The sequence below is a fragment of the Anarhichas minor genome, unplaced genomic scaffold, assembly GCF_050575085.1.
Source record: "Anarhichas minor isolate MPS153535 unplaced genomic scaffold, ASM5057508v1 ptg000073l, whole genome shotgun sequence".
NCBI lineage: Eukaryota > Metazoa > Chordata > Actinopteri > Perciformes > Anarhichadidae > Anarhichas > Anarhichas minor.
This window is the reverse complement of record NW_027466519.1, coordinates 4,647,604-4,672,110: the sequence shown is the minus strand read 5'-3', so window position 1 is coordinate 4,672,110 and position 24,507 is coordinate 4,647,604. Positions and strand designations below refer to the sequence as shown.

General features: G+C 44.6%; 1 protein-coding gene across 5 annotated transcripts; it reads right to left on the bottom strand.

Moving 5' to 3' along the window:
* Nucleotides 1-2,015: 2,015 nt before the first annotated feature.
* Nucleotides 2,016-24,242, bottom strand: tsc1b (TSC complex subunit 1b). Of its 5 annotated transcripts, none has more exons than XR_012947851.1 (22): nucleotides 19,929-20,148; nucleotides 19,554-19,657; nucleotides 18,190-18,342; nucleotides 17,272-17,416; nucleotides 16,671-16,825; nucleotides 16,509-16,582; nucleotides 16,224-16,402; nucleotides 14,989-15,107; nucleotides 13,688-13,853; nucleotides 13,479-13,600; nucleotides 12,797-12,890; nucleotides 12,231-12,338; nucleotides 10,773-11,439; nucleotides 9,670-9,713; nucleotides 8,046-8,212; nucleotides 7,543-7,725; nucleotides 7,253-7,363; nucleotides 6,335-6,457; nucleotides 4,761-4,948; nucleotides 4,479-4,652; nucleotides 3,077-4,092; nucleotides 2,016-2,485 (listed from the first exon to the last, which is right to left on the bottom strand). XR_012947851.1 is itself a non-coding variant. In XM_076079724.1 (22 exons), the coding sequence occupies exons 2-22, from the start codon at nucleotides 20,035-20,037 to the stop codon at nucleotides 3,441-3,443; spliced, it is 3,837 nt and encodes a 1,278-aa protein (XP_075935839.1). In that variant the 5' UTR covers nucleotides 20,038-20,148; nucleotides 23,990-24,242; the 3' UTR covers nucleotides 2,016-3,440. The 5 variants fall into 5 exon arrangements, 4 of the variants coding, with proteins under 4 accessions (XP_075935839.1, XP_075935840.1, XP_075935837.1 ...); XM_076079724.1 differs by adding an exon at nucleotides 23,990-24,242 and having other exon boundaries at nucleotides 2,016-4,092; XM_076079725.1 differs by adding an exon at nucleotides 23,866-23,887 and having other exon boundaries at nucleotides 2,016-4,092.
* Between the last annotated feature and the right edge of the window lie 265 nt (nucleotides 24,243-24,507).

Sequence of the window (24,507 nt, the reverse complement as noted above, 5' to 3'; positions counted from 1 at the left end):
GAATCATCTTCCATCACAACACTTCACCAGACCCACTCACTGTACCTGTTGATCCCGCGGAGGCTCGGCGAAGGAGCTCCGGTGTTTTTGGAGCAACAGTGTCCTCTGGTGGAAACAAGACAAACAGGAGGAGAGAAGTCAATACAAACATGGAAACAGGGACACCGGCAGTATCTGTGGGGGGGGAAATATATATATATATATATATATATATAAATATCACAGAAATGTAACTCTTCTTTTCAAGGAAAAGAGAGCAGAAAGGAATGAGGTTTTTCTAGAAAATGTCAAACAAACCTTTAAGTTGGAAGACAAAACATTTCGAGCACCACTTTCTTTAGCATAAGACACAAGGTGCTCTAAACATAAAAGGCTGGCTCGTATGCTGTCTTTTGTTTAGCCAACATAACGCTAAACATACATGTGTGTGAACATGTCAGACCGACACTCACCTCTGTTCGTATTTACTGAAGGAACAACTCGACCTTTTGGGAAATAAGTTAAGTGTATTAACTTTCCTGTCGAGAGTTGTAGTCGAGAAGACATATCATATCCGTCCATTTAATATGACGCTATGAGCACGAGGCAGTTAGCTTGTCCGGGTGCGTAGATTAAACTCACGCGACGTAACGCGTTAATTAGTAAGTTTAAAGCAGCTGTGGGGTATCTTGGACAGGGCTACCTGTTAAGTGTTAAGTGTTAAAGCTAAGCTAAGCTAACGGGGTTTACAGGTCACACGTGAGAGTGGGAGCAATGTTCTCAAATGCTTTATTCTACACACTTGTATCTTACAAGTGTGTATTTTTTCTATGTACTGTGGCAGGGTTAGTCAAGCTCTTTTGACTGAAGGCCATATACAAATACATATTAGGAGTCACGGGACGGACAATAGTGAATGTGTAGTTTTCAACATGACAACAAAATTCCTATATTTGGTTCTGCTCATGGCCTAAGCTCCCACATAAAATATTATGTTAATGTAGTTAAATCCAACATGTGAATCTAAGTTTCATATGAGGATGTAACAAAAAGAACAGGCAGAAATGTGTAAAATATTGGTTTCTGGGCCAAGAGGTTAAGACACGGATCGTTTCTCTCAATTTAGTCGACATCTAGTGTTTAAACTAGGATGTGCAATGGACATAGTGTAATTCATTAGAAATATGCTCAAGCAATATTCTTATATTTGAAAAGAAATCACCGTGGCCACCCCAGTATACCGCATCGACGAACTACTTTTAGTATTACCTGTAATAGCAGTAGTAGTTGGTGTTTAGAGCCGTTTCGGTGTTCAATCGTTGTCTGTATGATATTTGAGTTTTAGTACAAATATCAAGAGTGCACTTTTGATACCTTAGTTTAAACCCCGTTATAAATTGAACAAAAATATACTTACTGCTCAATACATCCCCTCTGAACCCAGATGGCCTCCAGCCAGTGTTAAATGCATGTTAATTAGAAAGGCTTAAGGATTTAGATTGGGAAACGTCTAATCAAAGAATGTAAACAAACTTAAGATTCTGGTCATGCATTAAAAAAATGGAAATAGAAAAAAAGTAAATGACCAATCACAATTTCCCCCAGAGCCAAAAGTGTCCAACCAACAGTCCAAACGTCAAGATATTCAGTTTAATATGGTATGTGATGAAGAACAGCAGCAAATCCTCACATTTAAGAAGGTGGAAAGATGAGAATTTAAAATGACTAAAGCGATTAATCCCATATTAAAATGAACTTTTTTTTTCTGTGCTTTTGGGCCTTACCGTCTATCACAGGGATGACCACCAAAGAAGTCATCTATGAATTTATACACTCATTCATTCTCTTTTGATCAGTTTTCTATTGCGCTGTAAACCACACAGTATAGGACGGACTGACTTTTCAATCTACAAACATCTGAACGTGTCCCGTCCCAAAAACAAACTCAACACGGCAGAATGACGAAAACACCTTGACGCTGCATTTTACAAAAGGGCGGCTTACATTCAGCAGCAGAATAAAAGCAAAACTCAGAATTGTAGTGCAAAACATTGAAGACGATCTTTATTGTTCACAGTTAAAACACAAGCCACTGCTTTAAGAACTTCCTTTTTTTTTGCCGTTTGATCCCAGAATGTCCAGCTCCGGTCAGAGTCCTGGTTTCTTCAGTTTGTGCTGATTGTACCTTCTGTCTTGGTTTGCGGTAGTTACTACGGTTGGCATTTAAAGTGGATTGTTGAACATGCTTTAGATAGCGAGGCAAAAGGAAGTGACAGCAGGCGTTCCGGTGGACAACAGGATTAGTTTACTTCTAATACTCAGAGGAAACTCCCTGTTTATCAGACCTGCACAAAAGGAACCCGATTGGACGAGCCGTTGTCTTTCCCACGGTGTACCAGCTGACTGTACGCGCAGCACGAGAACCAACACTTCTGTTCAGAGATGTGCGAGTTCAGCCAGAACACAAATGTTTGTATGGCACTTCAAAAATGGTCGGCAGATCGTCCTGAACAGAAAAAAAAGAAACGAACCATGATTTCTATAAGCTTGGGCTTGTGTCATTTGCCAGGTCTGATTCAAATTTAGAATATGTACTTCATGGCTGAATAAATACAAAAACAAACAAAAAAAAAGGTACAACAGAATGTGCAAATTTCAAACACTTTTTTTCAGGGTTTTAAAGGGTGGGTACACCCAAACTATGAATAAAACTAAACATTTTCTCACTTGGTTTCAGTGGTACAGACTGGAGTTCTATTTGTCCAAATTTGGAGATATTTGTGTCAGAGATTGCCGTCTCCACATGCAACACAATGGAGGTGGCTGTATTGGTGGTGCTAACAGCATTTACTATTAAGATTATATTATAACAGCAACTTGTCTTTCTGGAAAACGTGTCCCCATCAGAGAAGACTTCAGTTGGTGACAGCGTTTCAGAAGGTTGTTTTTAGCGCCACTAAACTTCCATTCACTTCCATTGTGCCAGCAGAAATCTCAGAGACCGATTTCTCACAATTTGGATAAATGAAAGCGAAACTTTCCGCATGGCTGGTACAACTGGAGCCAAGTGGGATGTTTGCAGTTCGGATGAACTGACCCTTAAAAACGTTGGGCTCACAGTGTCACATGTGAGTTATTGATCACGTTGATCACTGTTCGGCGTATTTTCGAGCGTCTTTGTCTCATAATCAAATTCATAAGACTAGCATCTTCTCTGGTAACATCACATCCACTTAGTATCCCTCTCATCATGTCAAAAATTCATCGGGGGAATGACTCGGAAGAAAAAAGAAAAAAAAGCAGAAAAACATTGTGGGAAATCCTGTTGTCTACTCAGAGGAATGGAACAAATAACACAGAAATCCAAAGAGTTGCTGACGGGTTACTCTTTCTGCGGATTTAGCTCTTCTCCGACGTTAAACTCGTCTCTTGACCTCCGTCCCGGCTCAGTCCAATGTCTCTTAACTGTGCTCGTGATGCGTTTCATTGTAGTCCATGATCTTTAGCTGCTGCTGCCGGGGGCGCCCTGAACCCGCCTGACCCCGCCCTCCACCTGATCCCGCCTTCCTGCGGGGGCTTTCCTGGCTGGAGGCCCGCTGCTTGGGCTCAGAGGGGGGCTCCTTGGTGGGCACAGTGAGAGGAGTGGCGAGGGCAGGGGCCGGGGCGGCGGAATGTGCCGAGCCGACGGGGGCGACATAACCGGGGCAGGGCGGCTCCACGCACAGCTCCGTCTTCAGGCCGTGGGCGAGGCCAGCCAGGCGCGACGACTGCTGCTGCTGCTCCTCGTCACACTGGCTCTCGCTCTTGTTGCGGAACAGCTCGCGGGCCCTCATGCCCAGGAAGCTCTTGGCGCTGGGGTAGGAGCCCACGGTGAGCGGCGCGTCGGAGGGGGGCAGGGGCGCAAGCAAGTTGGGGTCGGGACAGGACAAGGAGGGCTCCACCAGCAGGGACGGGGCCTGGTCCTGGCTGCCGGAGTAGGCCGTGGTCCTGGAAGAGTTGCTCGCCTTTGGTTGACGTGGCGATAAAGTGCTGCTGTGGCCCCGAGGGGAGCCGCGCGGTGGTCTGCTGCCCACTTCTTCGTTGGTGTGAAGTTGTCTGTCTGGTACCGTGACACTGTGGAGGACAAGAAAAACACTAAAGTAGTAAGTATTTATGTCCATCAAGACAATACCAGTACATGCATGCATTACATTTAGAGCTTTGGTTTATCTGGTATCACTGATTAGACACCTGAGCCTGGAACAAGTTTCCCTGCGGGACAATAAAGTATATCTTATCTCGTTTTCGATATTTGTTTTTCCACTCAAGATGTAAAACTGTCCACGATGACTGTACGTGGTTAAAAAGAATACAATGACAGATCTCTGTGTGAATTGCTTGCAAAAAGTAGAAGTTACAAGTAAATTTGGCAGTCTAAATGTAACACAGTAGTATGCAAACTGAACAGCTACACTACTACAAAAAAAGAAAAAAAAAAAAAAAAAAGTGCTGAGCCTGACCTGGAGTCAGCAGAAGCGTGTGGGTCAGCTCCGCCCCCTGGTGGCGATCTGCTGGCGGTGCCGGCCGGAGTCTCCGTCTCCACTCTGCTGTAGAGCTGCAGGAGTTCAGTCTGCAGCAGCTGAGTGATTCTCCTCTGAGCCCGATACCTGCTGTCTGAGCCCTGCAGCTCCGCCCTGCAAACAGAGCGAGCAGAGAGGGAAAAGAATCAAAAAAAGATGAAGAGAGAGAGAGAGAGAGGACACAAGGAGCTTGTGTTGAGGACTCGGGAGGTTCACGCTCACTTCGCTTGACACTTCACGTCCTCGAGGAACTTCTTCTGCTCGGCGATGAGGTGCTCCTTCTTGGAGTGGTGCGTCTCCAGCTCGCAGACTCTCTGCTGCGCCGCCTCCATTTTCTGACCCTGAACCAGCAGGCTCTGCCTCAGCGTCTCCACCTCTTTCCCATAAGACAGCTTCAGCATCTGGGCCTCCTGGGTCGTCGTCCACACAGGTACAAAGAGCAGGAAGCAACGAGAAATGAACGAGAGGGTGAAGGAGACACGGATCAAGGATTGTGGAGCTTATATATATATAAAAAAAAAAGAAAAATGTTTATAGCCATGTGACAGCAGCTCGTTCTTTCCATGGTAGTGCTATGGGGAGTTTTCAGTGTGCGTCACTATTTTTCTATGCAATAAATGCTACTTTCTGCCATCATCTACAGCACCTGTGAATGTGCTTTGACTCAGAGTAACCCGTGTTTCTTTCTTTTTGTACACCTCTACGTCATGTGGTGCATTCGATGAAGCTCTGGACATCTGAAACTTGAGTGTCAACTGAGAAATGATATGAAATGGTAATTTCAGGAGAATGTAGTTTACAATATGCTAATTATACAAGTGTGAAAATGCATCCAAAGTGTGGATCTGTAGCAAAGTACAGGAGTCAAATCTAGGAAAACAAATATTGGATTTTACAACAACTCAGGTCTCCCAAACGTAGCAGATAAAATGCACTGCTACTCGAGTGTTAATAGTTGCGTTATAGCTGGCGAGAAAAATCTGCCAGCGTTACCGTCTGACTCATTATCTGAGCTACTCTCGATACAAAACCCCCCAAAAAATGTTTCAGTAAGATGCACGAAGCAGGCCTCTCCATGATCACAACCAACTATGACGTGCATTTCACTCAGGATGAAAACATCAACAGAAATAAAAAGCATGGGAACATGGGTAAGATGCAAAAGGATAACATCTGGCGCAATTGCATGATGTGACAAAGGCGGCAAATATACATAATTTTCTAGTATAGAATATTTTCTAACTCAATTGATTACTCCTTTGGAGGCAAACAAGTACTCAAAAGCACAAGTTGAAATGAATTTAATCTACAGTCTATTTTCTAATCTTTGAATGATTGACCAACCCCCAAATCTTATCTGTGTGTCGGTAGATTACATTCAAAAGGTTAGAACGTGTGACTTTAACACTGGAGGGTTAGTTCATTTCCACACCTGAACTCGTCAGGCTCTGTTGAGGGTAAAACACACAAAGAGCACTTAGGATTTACTTTCCTTCCTTTTACCGTCGGGGAAGTTAACGGATGGGAATTCATGAGCAGAATATATTTTACGATAGACTTAACAAATAATGGAGATTGAAATTAAGTCTTTTCTCACCCTTAATACAACTATATTTTAAATATTTATAACTATGATGACCATGACATGATCTAGACAGACCATCTTACAGTGAAGCTAAAAACGCTTCAGCGGGACAGTTTGACTTGGCGCCCAACAAACCCAATTAGTGTCCCTTTTTTCACCTCAGTACGTCTTCTCCGCAGTTCTCCCACACAGACACTTCGTTCCACCGTACCTTGGTATTGTCGGCGCCTGCGTGGGGTAACTCCTGCATGGACAGCTTATGTGCCTCCCCGAGGAGCAGCAGCTGCTTGTTCAGGAAGCTCATCTGCTGCTGGGTGCTCTCACTGTTGCTCAGCTGAAGGACACACGAGACAAACAATGTCGACGGAGGGCAAAACAGCAATTAAGCTACAAACCAAACCTGTCCAGGAATATCTGGGAGCGCATCAACAACGAGCACGGTGGAATTAGTCACTAATGATCTCTCGCAGAAACCCGCTGAATACTCAACAAGCTGCGCCCGACGATCCGTCTAAACATTTCAGTGTACTCATCACTCTAAGGAGCTACTTCATGACACTGTACAGACATTCTCTGAAAATGATGTTAAGGTATTAATCCACGCACGTCTATTCATTCTGTCTGAGTATCATAAGTAAAGACCTTTAGTCATCTAACAGCCCGTTTACTGAATCAACTGCTCCGTTTGTGTCAGGATTTCGGGTTCAGAGGAGGGAAACAGACTTCAGACAAGCCCCAGGAGGCAAAATAAAACCACCCGGACCCCCCGTGATGCTGACCCAAAAATAGAGAGGGAGAGACGGCATCTCCAAGGCAACCGAGCCCTGGGACAGTCTGCTGTCTGTGGAGAGGTGGCAGGACGAGGACATGCGCTGCTGTAACCCCAGATGTCCTTCAGCCGGCTCCACTCCTCCATTTAGAAAGGCAGGAGGCACGCAGGAATCTTTTGGGATTCAAATTTGACACTAGATGAGCCAGAAGGGCAGCAACCAAAGAGTGCTGCTCATTTAAAGGAATAGTTTGGATTTTTTTTTAAGTGGGGTTGTAGGCGGTCTACATGTCTGGAGCGGCCTTTTAATCAATGACCTGAAACTAGTTCACTCAGACCATTAAATAGGTCTTCCTTTACCTTGATAGTCATCTGGTTGAGGAGGTGACCAGTGTGGCACACTTTGTTGTTGGCCCTCTGAAGCTCCGCCTCCAGCTCATCTATCCTCTTCTGGCACTCCTGCAACTTGCTCTGGAGAACCCGAACAGAACCAGATTAAAGAGTCACATTATATCTTCTAACGGTAACTACGGTGGACAAATATAGGTGCACTTTATCATTATCATGAAGCTGCCTTAAAACGTATACAGTTATTTATACGTTTGTGTGCCTGTATCTAGATCAGTGTGTGTGTGTGTGTGTGTGTGTACCTGGAGCTCCTGGTTCTTGGTGTAGTAGTCGTCCCGACCCTGCTGCAGCTGTCTGATCTGACTGTGCAGCCTGGTCACCACCGTCTCCCGGTCGTCCCACAGCTGCCTGTACCGCTGCTGCTCCACCTGCAGACTCTCCCTCAGAGACACGATGTCCACACTCTGCAGGTTCAGCTGGTCCTTCTGCGCACACACACGTTAAGTACAAAGAGTACGGGAGTTTCTAAACGTCTGTTAGAAAGAACTGATGTTTAAAAGCACTTTGCAGCAGTTTGTGGAGTCCAGCTGGGTTTTTTTAGCGGTGGCAGGGACGGACATATAAGACTATTTTTTACCGTCACATAAAACATAATTACTGTGCAACAAGTTCAGCCGATTGCTGAGTGAATGCGTCAGTGCTCCACCTCGTTTACACTTCATTCCAGAAGACAAAACATTTAATACTGTTTTTTTGGGGGTCTCCAACAGGGCTAATCTGTGATAATGAGCGCGTGCACACTTGCCATAGCGTTGTTCTGCTCCTCCAGCGCGGTGGCGTTGATGATGCGTCGGAGGAGGCGTCGGTTGCGGACGGCGTGCTGCTCCCTCTTGTAGCGCTCGTACAGCAGCTGGTTGTGCAGCAGGAGCAGCTGGCTGCGCAGCGTGTGAAGCTCGTCCAGCGGAGCCGAGCCTGGGGGGGCCACGGTAATAACAATGTAATTAACACGGTCACACGCACGAGTAGAAATCAACTTGATTATTATTAAAGTGTGGAATAGCACAGGCGACGCAATGAGATTTCGCCAAGCCATAAACGCCGACAGCCTTCCGGTGTAAATATCCATCATTCGCAATAAACAAATCAAGTTTTACGTATCTCACTTTACAAAAGGGAACATTTGCTGAACAGTGACGGGAAACTAGAAATGCTAAACTATTTTAAGGGCATAGATATTCGCTGGCTTTCTGTAATCCTTTAAATTAGATTTTTCACAACACAAAACGTTAAAAAAATCGAATTTGGATTATAATGTGCATCATAAACATAATAGTCATGTGATGCATGTATATTTTTCTTTTCAGATTATTGCAGCAAGTCATTACATATTTTCATGAATGAAGCAGTTATCTATGATTTCTTCAAAGCCACGAGACTCCTTTGACAAAAACTGTTCCTCGCAGAACACGGGAGTATCTTAGCTGCCATAAATCTGTATTGTTGTATGTGTTATTGTGAGTCTTCGGTATTTATATGGTTAGTTTGGATCCATCAAAGTCACACAATAACACAACAAAAACTGATCATGGTAACTTCCTTGTTCAGCAAGGTCAAATTACTGTTTTTGTCAAAAGGAGTCTTGTGGCTTTGAAGAGGACTTCCTGTTGGAAAGGGCTGTCTGACTGCAAAGCAAAGCGGTGAAAATATTGTAAATATAGCATACACTTCAACTAATATTGATTTTGTCTAAAATGCGTTTTGCTGCAGCCCCTGGTCCACAGCAGAACATTGCATCGCTCCCGTGCTGGTACTCCTGTCTGTTTCTCCAAACTGGGGGCCGATACAACATACAACCCCACTTTAAAAAAAAAAAAAATCCAAACTACTCGTTCAAGGCTGCCGTTTACCCAGTTAATCACATTACAAAATATATTTTAAATGTTGTACTCTTCAACCCCTACAATTGGCCAACATTACTCTGGATACAGAGCTTCACTTGTCAACGCGTACGAAGGGGACGAGAGCACGGAAGGAACATTTAAATAGAAAAGTATCCTGAGAATTTGATCCAAGACCTTAACAGTGTGCCAGACAGGTTTCATCAGTCAGCCACAAGCTCCGAGTTGAGTTTTGTTTGAGATGCAACCAACATTACATGACTCCTATCAGCCAACCAGGGGAGATGATTCAATTCTAGAGTTGTAATTACAAGTTGGTCAAGAGTATTAACAAAACAGGCTCTGCGTGACTGTGGGAACTCTGCGTTTCTGATTAACTTCCGCTGAACAAATTCCCTGTCTGGCTGGGTAACATTTCAACAGGCTGCTCATGTCTCGGAGCTTGTGACGAATCCCAAGTCATGCCTGAATAACGCTCCATAATGGCTTCTTTTATCAGTGTACGGCAGGCTAGTGCTGCCAGTGTTTTACCTCCAAAGTGCGTCCAGTCAGCTGACTTACTTGGCAAAGGTAATCTGGAAGAGCAGAGAAGGAAAGAAAAACATTTTAGAAGAAGAATGATCTCTCTGGGAGGTTTCTTCTCTTTAGTGATTCATGGCACATACACACACACACACACAATGGAGATATAGCCCCCCCCCCCCCCCCACATGTTCCCATACACAGCTAGGATACTCTTAGATCATCTTAGCTTAGCATAAAGCATGAAGGGGGAAACGGCTAGCCTGGCTCCGTCCACACATAACGAAATCCTTTGACGATCCCCTCTGAAGTTCACTAATTAGCACCGTATATTTATTTTGTTTTACGTGCCATTTCATGGTCAGGAATTGCATCGGCGTGAGGTTGCTGGACAACCAGCAGAGACTTTTGGGCTTTTTACTTTATATATAGCCTGACTGTAGCTTCATATCTATTAAACAGACATGAGTGGTATCAATCTCTTTATCCAACAAGAAACTGATAATATATATATATAACCACCAAAAAATGATTGTAAATAAATTTCCCTATTGGTCATTTGTCTCAGCTGTAATGTCTTTCCGCTGATTGTATTCCCTCCATCCGGCCGTGTTTGTCTCCGATGAAGACAGACGTCGGGGTGATGAGCCACCGAAAAGAGCAAAGCCAGATCGTTCTGTGCCCAATGTGTACTTTGCTGACACGGTTGTATTATTGGCCCGGAGGACCGGCTCACTGTGTGTGTGTGTGTGTGTGTGTGTGTGTGTGTGTGTGTGTGTGTGTGTGTGTGTGAGAGAGAGAGAGAAAGAAAAAGGGCCGAGGGATTCTGAACAATGTCGTGCTTGTTCTAAACTGGGTGTTTCCTTTCGGCCGCGGTAACAGACTGGAAACAACCCAGACAGGCTGTTCACAGTGACCAGCACACCGAGACTCACAACACCCTCTTTCACACCGACAACACACTCCAAGTCTAGAGAGCAGTCAAAGAGCAAAAGTCAAAATGGTGGAAAAAAACCTGTTCAGGTGTAAATGGCTAATAAAAGATAACAAAATAAAAGCCAGAAAACCTCAAATCAGAATCGACCTGTGCGAATGAGAAGCTAAGCCCTTACCTCTTGAGAACTTTATCATGGGTGTCGCTCCCCTGCTGAACAAGGCGATCCAGCACCTCCAGTGGGGAAGCGGTCGCGACTCCTTCCTCCTCCCCGTCCTCCAGCCCCTCCTCCCGCTGCAACATCCTCTCCAGCGCCGCCTTGTGCACCGCCTCCGTCGTCTTCTGGCCCACGAAGAGCGAGGCCGCCCTGGGCAGGGCCAGGTCGAAGAACGACTCGTAGGGCACCGGCGCCTTGTCGCACGGGCTCGGAGAGAACATCCCGAACTTGGCCAAGTCCTCGTCCGGGGCCGAGGGGCTCCGGTGCAGGTGGTGATCGATGGGGGTGAACCCTGACTGGAAGGACCAGGGCTGCTCGAGGCCGAGGGCTGAGCTCCTGCTGTCCCCTGCTCCGCCTCCTCCCCTTTCGCTCCCCCCTGCTCCACCTCCTCCCCTTTCGCTCCCGCCGCCGCTGGTACTCGCGGTGGTCTCCCCTTTGTCCGGCGTGGATACTACATGCTGGGTGTCACTGGTGGGACCACCGGGCTGGATGTCGGAGAAGGTCTTGTCTTGTGCCTGACAGCCGGTCAGAGTCTCCGTGGTGAGATAGAACGGGGAGTCGAAGTCCCCCAAACCCGACAGCTCCTGCTTCTCCTCGGTGATCTTCAGCAGCTCCTCTGTGATGGCAGCTGCAGCAGAAACAGCATATGGGTGATCGAGGTGGACTTAAGCGGAAATATTTCAAGTGTGAAGTACCTGCTATCCGGCACAGATAAAAACAACAAGGTGTCTGGGATTCTGTTTGGTTTTCTTTCCTCAAAGAGAGAAGGGAAATGTTTAAGTCTAAGCAGCTAGCTTTGGCAGCAAGAGCTTGTGCCATTTGGCAGATGCTTCCATGCAAAGTGCTTCACAGTACTGTAGGTGCATTTATTTTTAGTACGAGTGGCTCAAGTGGGATTTAAAACCAGTGACTGTGCAGAGATAGCTGAACACAATCAGGTATATCAACAGGAGTGTGTTAGCATCCTGTATGTTTAGTCAAAGTGTGTGAGCACAGGTGCATTCAGCGCGTGGGATCCAATTAAAAACATTTGGGTTCAGTCAAAACAAAATACCGTACTGAATGACTATGAAACAGTTGTGATGTTGAAATGATGTTAATCGCACCAAAATGTATGGTCTCCGCAATAGGATATCTCTATGCTGTTAGGCTGTTTAAAATAGAGCCAAATATTTTTATGTTGGCTAAAGAATGAATTTGGGCAAATTGGTTTATCGATACTGGAACACCAAACCTGGGTCTGGCCATTTTAGTGGTGTGGCTGTTAATACACACCCACACACAGCAGTTTCACTCCTGTATTTTTTGTGCTTCCCCACCAAGAAAAATCTAAATACGATATTTTCAAGTACAGCAGATTTTGGTTGTGTGAGGATACCCACAATTACGGCTCTTGGCTCAAATCAAGTGGACACTCACCCTCTTCCCTCTCTTTCTCCGTCCTCAGCTGAAGCTCCAGCTCCTGTTTCTTCATGAAGACCGACAGCTCCGTCAGAGTCATGGAGACGTTCTCCGCAGCTCCCGCTTCTGATGAGGGAGAGTCACACAAGTGTGGGTCAGAAACACGTCGACTCAAAAAGAAAAAGCCAAAAACATCGAAATTACAAATCCACCTCTGATAGTTATTTTTTTAGGAAAGTTTGCACCTCGTTAAGATTAACGATCCAATTTTGCTTTCGCAAATAGAGATAGGTAGAAGAGACAGGTCTGTCTGTCAACACCCGAGTGGACTCTCTGATCACGTGGTACATCGAATAATCATCACAGGAGGAAAATGTGCTTTTTGAGGCAGACAGAGAGTGAAGTGCAGTAAAAACAACAAATACTACTGAACCTTTTAACCACGACTGAGTTAACTTCCTATCCGGGTTAAATTATTAACCGTGCTTTTCCACGGGTTCATTTTGGATGCCATTGAAAATTGAGGTGTGAAGAACTTTACTTTGAAATTAACGACGATTAAATCACAGAGATGAGACACTTACCTCTGTTTGTTGCTACTTCCGCACTCTTCTCTGTATCTTTCACTGGTTCCTGTCTCACCAGTGCAGGCTTTCCACTTTCTCCATGTCGACGATCCTGGAAAGTCAAAGTTTATAGTTTTAATTCATTTTCATTTATCCTTTACGTTGTAGTGAATGATGTGGGATTAAAGACCTCAAGGGCAGGCTCTTATTATTGCCTACTTCTACATTCATGCACCAGAATAAAGAACATTTATGAGACAAAAAGCACCCCCCAATCAGACTCCTGCTGAGAACCAATAATATGACTGCGAGGATTTCAACTCTTTTCTCCCGATGCTTCACTTCAGAATCAAAGCATGTTAATGAATTTGCCTCCTGCTGACTAGGAAATGAGTTTTCAAGACGATACAAGTTAAGATCATTTGAATTGCCGGACACGTTTGTTTATATTTGCATGGACGTTCCTAATTAGCAACACAAGAGGAACAGTCTCCTGAATAATTAAACTATTGTGAAATTCAGAAAAGCAGCATTTGCCTTTTGTGCTGAAAAACAAAATAATTGAAAAAGTCTGTTTGTGAAAGTACAAATAAAATTCACAAATAGACATCGACCTGTCACTAACTCACTGACGGGGGAAAAAATGGAAACAATGACAATGTTGTAATGACAATTTTAAAATGCAGGGGAGAGAACATACCTTTCTTGGTGGACTGGACTGGACTGTGTTGGCTGGTAAGGAGATTATGGGGAAGTCATCTGATAGGGTGGGAGGTGGGGAAGAGGTGGCTGGAGTGCTGGAGGCAGGCGTTCCTTTTCCTCCTGCTCAAAAACAAATCAGTGGTCAGCAGAAGAGAAAATTCCAGATCAGTGCACCAACAGCTCTCTTGTTAACGTGCGAGCGCTGACCTGATGTGCATTGGAAGCGGCCGGGAAGGTGTGAGGCACTGTGGGAGAGCTCCGAGTTGGGCGACATACCTCTGGAGGAAGGGGGCGTGGCCATGCCACACAACGAGGAGGGGCTCCACAGAGGGTCCTTCCCCCCGCAGGAAGAGTTGAGTTCACCGGAGGAGTTCTGTGAAGAAAGAGACCCAAACGATTACAGCTCCGACAGAGAAACCATCACAACACAGACATAAGCTGCCGATCTCCAAAGTCAGAGTTAGTGCTACGTTTACACAATAGTCAGTCAGGTTGCGTTGACGGTCTCAAAATCTTACATTCCACCTTGAAGGCTGAGGGGCTGAAGTGGGGTGCAATTACATGGTTTCCCACATTGGTTTATAACAGAGATCGGCCAACTCAGACACAAAAATAAAGCAGTGAACATTTGTTGTTGTTGTTGTTGTTGTTGGGCATCTAGTAACTAAACCTATCACGGGAAGATGTGAGTCAAGATCTGGGTGGCTCAACGCCTCAGCTAAACAATTTCTTGGGGGGAAACTGAGTTGGTAGTTAGGACTCACTCGAATATCCAGATCCTTTGGCAGATCGTCCACCTTGCTGAATCCTTGACCTCTGACCTCCCTTCAGAAAACGCAAGTGTTGCATTCGGGATCCATTTACTGCGTTGTTACTGTTATTGCTGTAATGATTGTAACTGAGGGAGGACTACTTCCTACTTGAAAATGTATGTAACATTAAGTAATATGATCCTGGACACTCTCACGTTGTTGATGAACCTTTACTGAAATGTGTGACTTTCAATATACAATTGACCTGGTAGTGACAGTGGAGCAGGTGGAGGCTCAGCATCTTGCCCAGAACGACACAATTTCACTCAATGTACCCCCCCCCCCCACAAAAAAACAAACAAACATTAAATGGCGGGTCTCCCATGTTTTCCAAATTTCCATCTGTCTGGGACAGAGAGTGTAACGCAGAGACAAATACTCAGACAGACCCCCATAGGGGGTAGAAAAACACCCAGACCCAGGGGGGGGATGACTCAGAAACTGTCTGTCCACTCGCTTCCTGTCGGCATCTTAAAAAAGCAAACGTTGCTCTGATTGAGGACATTGTGTGGTTGTCGGAGGGAAAGCACTGAAGTCACTCTGCCTGACGGGTGACATATGGAGTTTAAACATGACCACGTGTACAAGAGCTGGCAGCAAACGGAAGCTTAACGACTAAAGATCTGCTACCACCCCCCCTCGATCAGCTACCTTGCGTCTCAACCAACATTCTGACAGCGTTATGGATGAGCTTACCTGCCGTCTGGTGGTCTGTGGGCTGCGGGGGGAGGACTGCGTCCCTGAGAAGGGGGGCAAGGACAGGGGCGGGGGTAGCGGCTGCCGTGGAGTCGAGAACGGGGTCGAAGAAGAACTTCCTGTTGTCAAGAAGACAAATAGTCTGATCAATCCTCAAATGGTAGCACCTACTGCTCTTTAGGACACTGCTGTTTGGAGTTTGTCCTTTAAACCAGTTAGAACAGTGTTTAATATCAAAAACACAAGCGCTGTACTACTGCAGCACATACTCATATTAGTAGCACGACACATGGACACAACCAGTACTGACTGTTAATAACATCAGAGGGATGATTCCTTTTGTTTGCACTCTATCCAACATACTATTGCTAAATTTACATGTGGACAGAAAGATGCACTGAAACGGTTTATTCCTTCAACGGGGACACTGAGAACTTAAAATTCAAGATGTCAGCTGAAGTTTTGCCAATATTTTTATCCGACTGTACATTAGATCTATATATGTTGTTGCATTCCCATATCGCTATATTACCCATAAAATATTTCTCAATACATTATGTCCCAGAAAATGTACTTTATTATGAAATATTACATGTACGCTTTCACATTAAAAGAGTTGTTTATGCCAAAATACACATGTAACATCCAAATGTGGCCCATAAGATTTTAAACTCTCACTAGATGTCAGATACAGATTACCAAACTGCGTTAGTTCCAGCATAAATTGAATCAAATGTTTGTTTGGTTTGGGTTTTGAATGACGTTTTGAATGTCTGTCCGTCATATTTTATGACGTCATCATCGTAAAAAAATTACCCCCAAGATAGACTTTTGTCATTGCGGTTAAACAAACGTAACCTATGGTGCCGTTAGATCGCTGCTAGACCGTCCGGTTAATGCCATTCAAAGCTGAGCTTACGTTTTTAGATGGCATGTTGGATTTTATTTCTATCATGATAAACACAACGTTGATATGTGAGGAGCCAAAACCCATCCTGATATAATGATTATGATTGTAATGTCCTGTCATATCACTACACATGCAACTACGGCAAAAGCATATTGTATAACTGTATTTATTGGCTGATGGTAATAGAAAGTTTCCACATTGCATAGTTTTTCCACCAGAGAGCAATGTTCATTTTTCACCAAAAATAAGACGAATATTTATAGTCATGTGCTTCCTGTATGGTTGGGGCTCTACCAGGCGTCATACGTATGAGGGGTTTACTGACCGAAGCTGCTGTGGAGGTCTGTGTAGGGGCTGGAAGTGCAGTCTTGTGGTCGCAGGTGGACTTGGGGGTAAAAGTTCGCAGGCATGTTGGCGTAGCCCTCCTCACAGGAGGCCTCCTTGGGGTCTAGAGACACTTTGGCACATTCGATGACGATATCGTGGATTTCATACTTTTTCCACCTGCAGCAACAGCACAGCACCAATCGTCAAGGAGATGCGGTAGACTTGGAAAAGGAGATTAAACACTGAATTGTTCCTTTACAAGGCAGAGCAGTGCAGGACTTACCTGGCGGGGTCGAGCTCATGGTCCTTGGTACCCGTCACCAGTTCTGGGTGAATACGAACGTGTTCAAGCATCGGCTGGATGGACGAACGGACACAAAATCTCCATTAGTACTTTGTAATAATGTAGAGTGACAAAGCACGGCAGCAGGGGTGATATCCTCACCTTCACTACTTCCTCAAACGTTTCCATGTTCTCCTTCATGCTGTAATGGGAGCGCAGGTAGGACACAAAGTTGCAAGGGTACATGCCGTAGAGACGGTGGAAGAGCGAGTAGACGCTGGCGTGCAGGTGGATTAGGTAAACCTCCGAAACGTGCCCTGAACGTGTCAGAAATATCCAATATTCAAAAGCTTGAAACACTCACATATTCAACGAGAACAGCAAGATAACCGTCTACAGTTGTTTGTTTTGGCCCATTTTGTCGTCCCAGACTTCCTCCCCTTTCACCAAAATTAGATTTCCTTGCTCCAGTTAACTGCCTGCGAGTTCAAACATCATCTCAGAAGTCTATGAGTAGTTGACTCTTTGGTAGATGAGATGAAAATACAGTAAATACAATATTCAAGTTGCTAAAAAGGTTTATGTAGTATGTACAGTATTAAAAGGGATATTTTCTGCTAGCAATACATCATATATCATTATCCTGTGCTGTACTAGAAGTTAGTGTGCGAGTAGTTGCCACCCCAAAGACTAGCTGGGGCGACCCATTCATACATACACGTTGCACCGACGTGTTCTGTGAGATGTGACAGGAAGCACCTACCGGGATTCTTAAGGTTCCAAGACGCCAGGCGGCCGAAGATGTCGCAATACTCCCACAGGTGTTGCTTCCCGGCTTGAGGGATCATGGGGAGCAGAGTGATCAGCACCAGCACTCCGGTTATCAGCACCACTACGTCCGTATCCGTCTGCCAGGACGTTTGTGACAAAGTCAGAGATTGAAAAAGTTGAAATTAAGAACTTTTAATTTGTGATTTGACAAAGACGGTTAATTAACTGTAGGTGCCAGAATGGGCCGGATATCCTTTAGCTGGGAGAGGGTTGAGGAGGCAGGTAGTTGGTTGGTTTAAAAGCAAACACCAGCCTATTGCAGCATACTATGCACATAATCAATATCTCATTTGACCAAACAATGATTTGCTAAAATCATGTCTGAAATAATTGAAATATATATAATAAGCCTAGCAAAGTGGAATCTTATACTTAAATCAAAGCGTTATTGACGTAACGGAGCTGTCCGCCATTCTCCGTTATGAACGTACTCCTCACTACCGCATTACATTGAGGGATATTTATGTCGCAGAAGGGTCCAATAGTATGCAATTCACGTACTGTTGGTTTCATACTGAGGTTTCGGATATTCTAAAACTGTTTTAGCGCACTAAATAGCATAAGATTCCAGCTCAACCAATGCTCTAAGAAGTCTACCTGTGCTGTTAGCGAGAGCGTGTTGTTATCTACACGTCTGCTTGCTTTGTTCGCAAATTAAACAAATGTATATTGTTTGATGGAGCGCCGAAACCTTAAAGGAAATTATAAATTATAAGAGTCCGCCCAAATATCACACATGCTATGCGATTCTAAAGCAGCTGGACGAGAACTTCCGTAACCGTCGTCCGTCCACACGCCTCTCGGTGCCTCGACGAGGCCTTTGCTCACCGAGTCACAGCTGGGTGGTTACCTTGAGGCATTTGAGCAGCGACAGCAGCAGAGGGTATCGAGCGATCTTGTGGATCCAGGACGGCTGCTTGCGGATGACATGGCCGAGCAGGGTGAGGGTGGGCAGACGGCAGGCCTGTCTGGTCATGCACTCATTCATCTTGTCCAGAAGGTGCTGCGATGGGGAGGGAGGGACAAGCAGAGTTAGCTCTGTATGCAACACAATAAGGTGGCTGGAGTTGTTTTTCTTATTAGTAATTGATAAGGAGAGGAAACTATCCTGAAACCTAATTTAGAATTGCACTTTTTCTATATCTAGATCATATATTATCAAGTTACACAAAGCAGTAGCAGCTACAAATCACCACTGTGATTCTACGCCGACCTCTCGCGGAAGTTGCTACGAGCGTTTTGATTAGATGCAAATTAAATCATAGGAGACTGCAGAAATAATGACAATTACCTCAAAGCCCGACACCACAACACATCCACATCTTAGTTTGCTATGGCAATATGCAAATACAAACACAACAACGAAGCAGTGGATGACATCACTAAGAGCTGAGGACAAGGCCACCAACACAATTAATGCCTATGTTCTTACAGAGTCATTATGCGAGTGTCCTGTCCTCTGTTTGTATCAACAGTGCTTTCAGTTCACTAGTCTGGTTTTTTTTAACTTGAGTTTTGTGTCTGTCTCAAAATGAGAATCCAAAAATGAATGAAGCTATTTAACGGTGCTGAACCACTCACTGTTATTTAACCTGCTGTCAGAGTGAGGGAATGGTTTGCAGACAGTTAGGAGACTGAGAGTCGATGGTGACAATACGTCTTCTGAATAACCCGTGTGAACTTACTGCCCCGCTAGCGACTGAGCTACGCTAGCGAGCTCGAGGAGCTTCCTTTTCCCTCGTCATTATTGGACACAATTCCGGTCGGATGTAAAAAGAACGGTGGGGAAAATTAGAGAATTATGGTTGCAGTCAAAGCGGACAGTTTTAAACGTCCTTCACTGTCAGTACTACGGGACGTCCCACCCCGTAAATAAAATGTTATCAGACCCATCAGCCTGTACTCTTTTTACTTTACATTTAGAACAGAGTCAACTTTTTAAAAGCTGTATAGAATAATGATCGTGATGGAGTCTGTTGTTTAACCTCCATGTTATTCAAGTATTTTACATGAAGAGCTAGAATCCTATATATAAATCAAATGCCCAGATTGCTGGGCCTGTCCCTCTCAAACTACAGAAAGTCAAAACATGAATCAATAGTCACGGGGAGAGGAAAGCAAAAAAAAGAAAGAAAAAAAGTTGAGACGATTCAATCGGAAATAATTGATTTCACCCAAAAAATGTTGTTGTTTTAAATCCTGTGTGTCTCTCACCTTATCATGTGGCTCTCTGACTGAGGAGAGGATATGCATGGCCTGGGCAGAGTTCGTTTCCAAGAAGTGGTCCACCAGCGCGTTCAGCAGCATGGACCCTCGCTCTTTAAGGAAAACAGGAAGGATAATTGGGAGGAGTTTGTTTATTTCTTTAAGAAATAGCAGTGAGCATACTAAAACCAGGAAATCCCACCAACAGCGGAGCGACGCTACAAGAAGAAAAGTCCGTGAAAAGAGATGGTAAAAAGTACATCGAACCTGGGTGATGAGGCACAGGCCAAACTGACGAGTAAAGTTACAATTTCTCAAAGCTCCCCAGATATCTGAACACAGAAGGATAAACAACTGACGGCAAAAGGAGCCAAGCCGCCCTACCAGTGCTGAGCTGCTCGTTGATGAGGCCTCTGATCTCGTCTAGCTGCTGGAGGTCGGAGGTCTCAAGGAGCGGGAGGAGGTCCCCCACGTTGGGCTGCTCTCTGGCCATGGTCGGTGGCAGTGCTGGAGGGGGAGGCAGCGTCTCTCTCTCTCGCGGTGTCCGTCCCTGCCTGCCTGGAGGACTCCTGGGGCCACCCACCAACACAGTCTCCAGGCACCTCTACATCACACACACAGAGAACCAAATTCATAAACATTCCCAGAATTAGCGAGCGCTGTGATCTGGGATTAGTAGTCACATGACAATACCGACCGAGCACTTGGAAGCAGGGTTTGTGCTCATGGAATTTTGTCCAAACTGGTAACTCATCAAAATGACTCAGACATGTGATGTGGTGTAGTTATTGGTGACAACGGCGGAACTATAATCCCTAACAGGACTGTTTTCATAAATTATCACAAGTAGCAAAGATCACTAGCAAACTGTCCGCTGGCAGCACTGGCTCGCTAATTGAAATGGCAAACCAGATTAAAGGGTTCCCATGTGTTTTTTGGTTAACCTCTATTGGCACGATGTCTCGTGCACACCAACAGAGCACACGCGTGCGGCTGTACATGCAAACGTACGGGCGCACAGGTGACGAACCGATCGTGCCTGCCAATAAGCCCTTTCCAAAGCAGCCATTTTGACAAGTCATAGTGAGGTAAACACAGGTGTAATTGATCAAATCAATTACAGTACCAGTCTATGTAGTGTGTCACAGCCATTCCATTGAGCCAGTATGCACATTACCCACGTTTACCCTGCAATGACATGTCAAAATGGCTGCTGTGAAAAAGGGCCTATGCTTTCACACTATATCCTCAGATCTTCAGGTGGTGGCGACATGCCGAGAAATGCAGCAATTTCTCAAACTTTCAATGAGAACAGGCCCTTTCTCACAGCAGACGTGTTGACGCACAGGTGTCCCCGATAACGACGTTAACAATGGCTCGACAGCAGGACCCTGAAGCTGAAGCAGCTAAAGGGAACTCAGCCCTCGTTGTCATCATTTACGTCTGTGACTTTCCTACTGTGTGTTCGGTAAAGAAGGCTGACATATTGTGTTACTGCAATGAGAAAATAAATCAAACTCTCGGGAAAGTACAAACCCAGGAGTCTAATGACAAAGCACATATTGAGCTCCGTTGTTCAACATCACCATACAACACGTGTATCACACCACACTTAACGAACTGGAACTAGGTTTTTCCAACCCACAGCATAGGATGCATTTTGTCACGCACTTATACTGAACACATGCACAGCCTCACAAACAAAAATAGACCCAAACCTCCACAAGTTTAGGGAATGCATTAAGACAACAGATATGGTGGAAAACTCCCATGAAGTAATTAAGACAAATATATGACCCGACCACCCCAAAGATTACTTTAGGAGCTGCAGTTACTATTTATTAAAAACACCACCTGGCCTAATGTGTTTACCAGTTTCAGCTCATTAGTCTATTTATGTCGTCTGCACTGCATTTCGGGCTAGACGCAGAGTCACCCATTCAAATTAAGAAGGAGGCCAGGGAGAGCCTTGCAGAATCTCCCATCTGAAAAACAGGGGATAAATAATCCTGATGGGCAGGTCATTATCGTCAGGGTGTCTGCACCCAGCAGCTTATTCTCCAACAGGAGTAATGAATCAGCGGCAGAGAGCCTCATCAGCTCCTAAGTTCTCCTTTCAACACTTAGGACAAAACACTCCACATGCTGGAGGACGAATCCCACCAACTGTTCCATTAGCGCGGGATACTGAACCGTCCCAATGCAGTCACGTGCTACCGAACCCAAGACGACAGGAAGAAATGAATCAAGTATCGGATTTCATCTTACTTCCAATAAAGTCAGCCAAAACCTTCTATCACGATAGATAGATACACACACACACATCACAATACAGCATGTTTTCTGGTATACCAATAAATGTCTGAATGAAATAACCTCACGGTCTTATATGAATTAAATACTTTTTTTTCCTCATTTAATTAAGAGAAATGTGATTGCTTGTGTATCACGATATCAAATTGCGGTATGATTCCATGGAAAGACGATAAATTATGAAGTTGAGCCCTATTTTGGTTTGTGACAAACCAAAGATCTGATGATTGAATGCTCTCCTGTTTGTTGATTCACAGAAGAGGTCACGGCGCAAACGTCTCCCTGTTCAATCAATTAACTGCTCGGTCACGGGGTTTGGGAGTCGGGGTGTGGAAAGTGGAATCAAATGACGCGGCTGGTTGTTGTTTTTTCACCCTCCGAGCGAGCGTCTTCGGCGGCACAACCACGAACCCCGCTCAGTGTGAACTCTCTCCGGAGGACACAAAGAACCTTTATGCAGCCCGAGCACTGGAAACTACATTTGGCAAGCGGTTTACCAACAGCCTCTATTTTCTCCTGGGTGAATAATCAAAAGCAGTTTCATAAAGCACACAAACAGCCTGCTCAGTGCACTCGAAGCAATGGTTTTCATCAACCCAACCGAGAGCCGGCTCATTTAGCTAAATAGCACATTTCCTTTTATCTGCTCGCTGCAGGAGATGAAAGGAAACGTTGAAGTGGTCTGCTGGACCAAATAGGGCTCAGGGCAACAACTGACAATTATTTTGAGTACAGATTACATCATGTTCAGAACTATTTTTGACTTATAATAATAATGACATCTTTCTGGTCTATTTAAATATCAGAAAATACAGCAAAACACTGATGCCTTCAGGTGTCTTGTTCTGTCCAAAACCCAAAGACTTTCATATCACATCATGTCAGTCATTGATTTTGTTTTTGCTAGAGACATTAACAATTAATCCATCATAAAACTAATCAATTCATTGACTTTTGACAATAATTAGGTCGAGTATTATCCAAACTTTTACTTCCTTCATAGAAATTAAACTGGAACCTGCAAAATGACCGAACAACACCTTTGTAAAACAGTTTCTGAAAAACCTCTACGAAATACAGGTTTCAGTATTTCCTTAATTTAAAAAAACCACCAGTGAGAGGAACACTTTGAAACTTAAGGAAATGAAATGCACAGAAAACACAGCTGAATGAATAAAATACAATTCAAAAGTATTAGAGCATTTCAGAGACATTATTGTTTTTGGTTATCTGGTCAGACATCGAGCACATGACTTCAGTACCTCTGTAATCCTATAGCTACGGCCCTGTAAGATATTAGTGTTTTCATAAACTAGCAAAGTTGTGACAAACAGACATTAAACATGGCGACAGCCCAGCATGATGTGAGAGTTGGGTCGAGGAGGTCAAACTGTGAAACTAGTGAAGCATTTTGTCTGCATGGTGGCAGGAGAGCCTGATGACGAATGAATGAGCACATGCTAGCAGGATATTAATGATCGACATGATAATCAAATGAGAACAGGTGTTATCCATGAGCGATTGCAGACGAATGATATAAAGCAAAGGGATATGATGCAGAAAGCTGCAAGAGATATGCCACTGTGATGCATTATGAGGCAAACAAATAAGCCAATAAAAAAACACACACAAAGGCTATAAAGACAATCTGTTATACCGACATGCATAATGACAGCCATGCCGGCCAGAACCGGGCCGAGGTCTGAGGCTGAGAAGCAGCTGCTGTATGTGGACTGACCACTGGCTGCTGCCTGCCGTAAACAACTCGCTGAGAACAATGGGCAGGGTTGGGTTTACTTTATCCGATTATACAAACATGCAGGCGTCTTTCCTCTGGTAAAGAGACAACCTCGTCAAACCCAACAGACAACGCAGATAGAACCACAATTAAACGTGCAACGTCTCCAAAACCCATCACCGGGTCTTTCCAAAAACAAGTCAGTCCCAACGCAGAGAGCTAACGTTAGCTGGGAGCAGCGACCCACACTCGTCCGGGGATTCATCTTGCCTGTCAGCCGCGTTGTATCAGCGGAGAAGCAAGCCGAACGCGTCGTGCGCAGTACAACAAGTCACATGCGTTGAGATTCGCTGCAAGAAACCCACAGAAGACGTGAATAATCGGACCTGTTTACCTGTTAGAGTAGCTGCACTCCACAGGGCGCCGCCATCTTTAACACCTCACAGCCAATCCCGCCGCAGTCAGCCTCCGCTGTCGGGCTGCATGCAAACTAATCCCCCAAGTTAGCACCTCGCAAGTCGCAACCGCAACTTCAACAACTTTTTCACCCGAACAACATCTAAAATAAACTAGGTTAATTATATGTATGAACACAGACGTAGTATTTAATCTGTAACCCCAGATATAGTTTTGCTCTGCTGCAGAGCTAAGATTGTTTTTCCCATCTCCTCATTGGTGGAAGGATGAAATGTGTGTAATGCGGTTTCGCGTGACCCACATGTGAAGAGCGCACGCGCAAATTATTTGTTTTTTTTATCCCAGGTAGTGGGGAGATCTATATGGAAGCCAATTAATACAAACAATAAATACAAATAAAAAACAGATGCAAAAGTAGAATGTATGCATGTATGGAGGGGCATAACTGAGATACTGAGGCAACAAATTACGAATTTTAAAGACAAAATGAAGTAA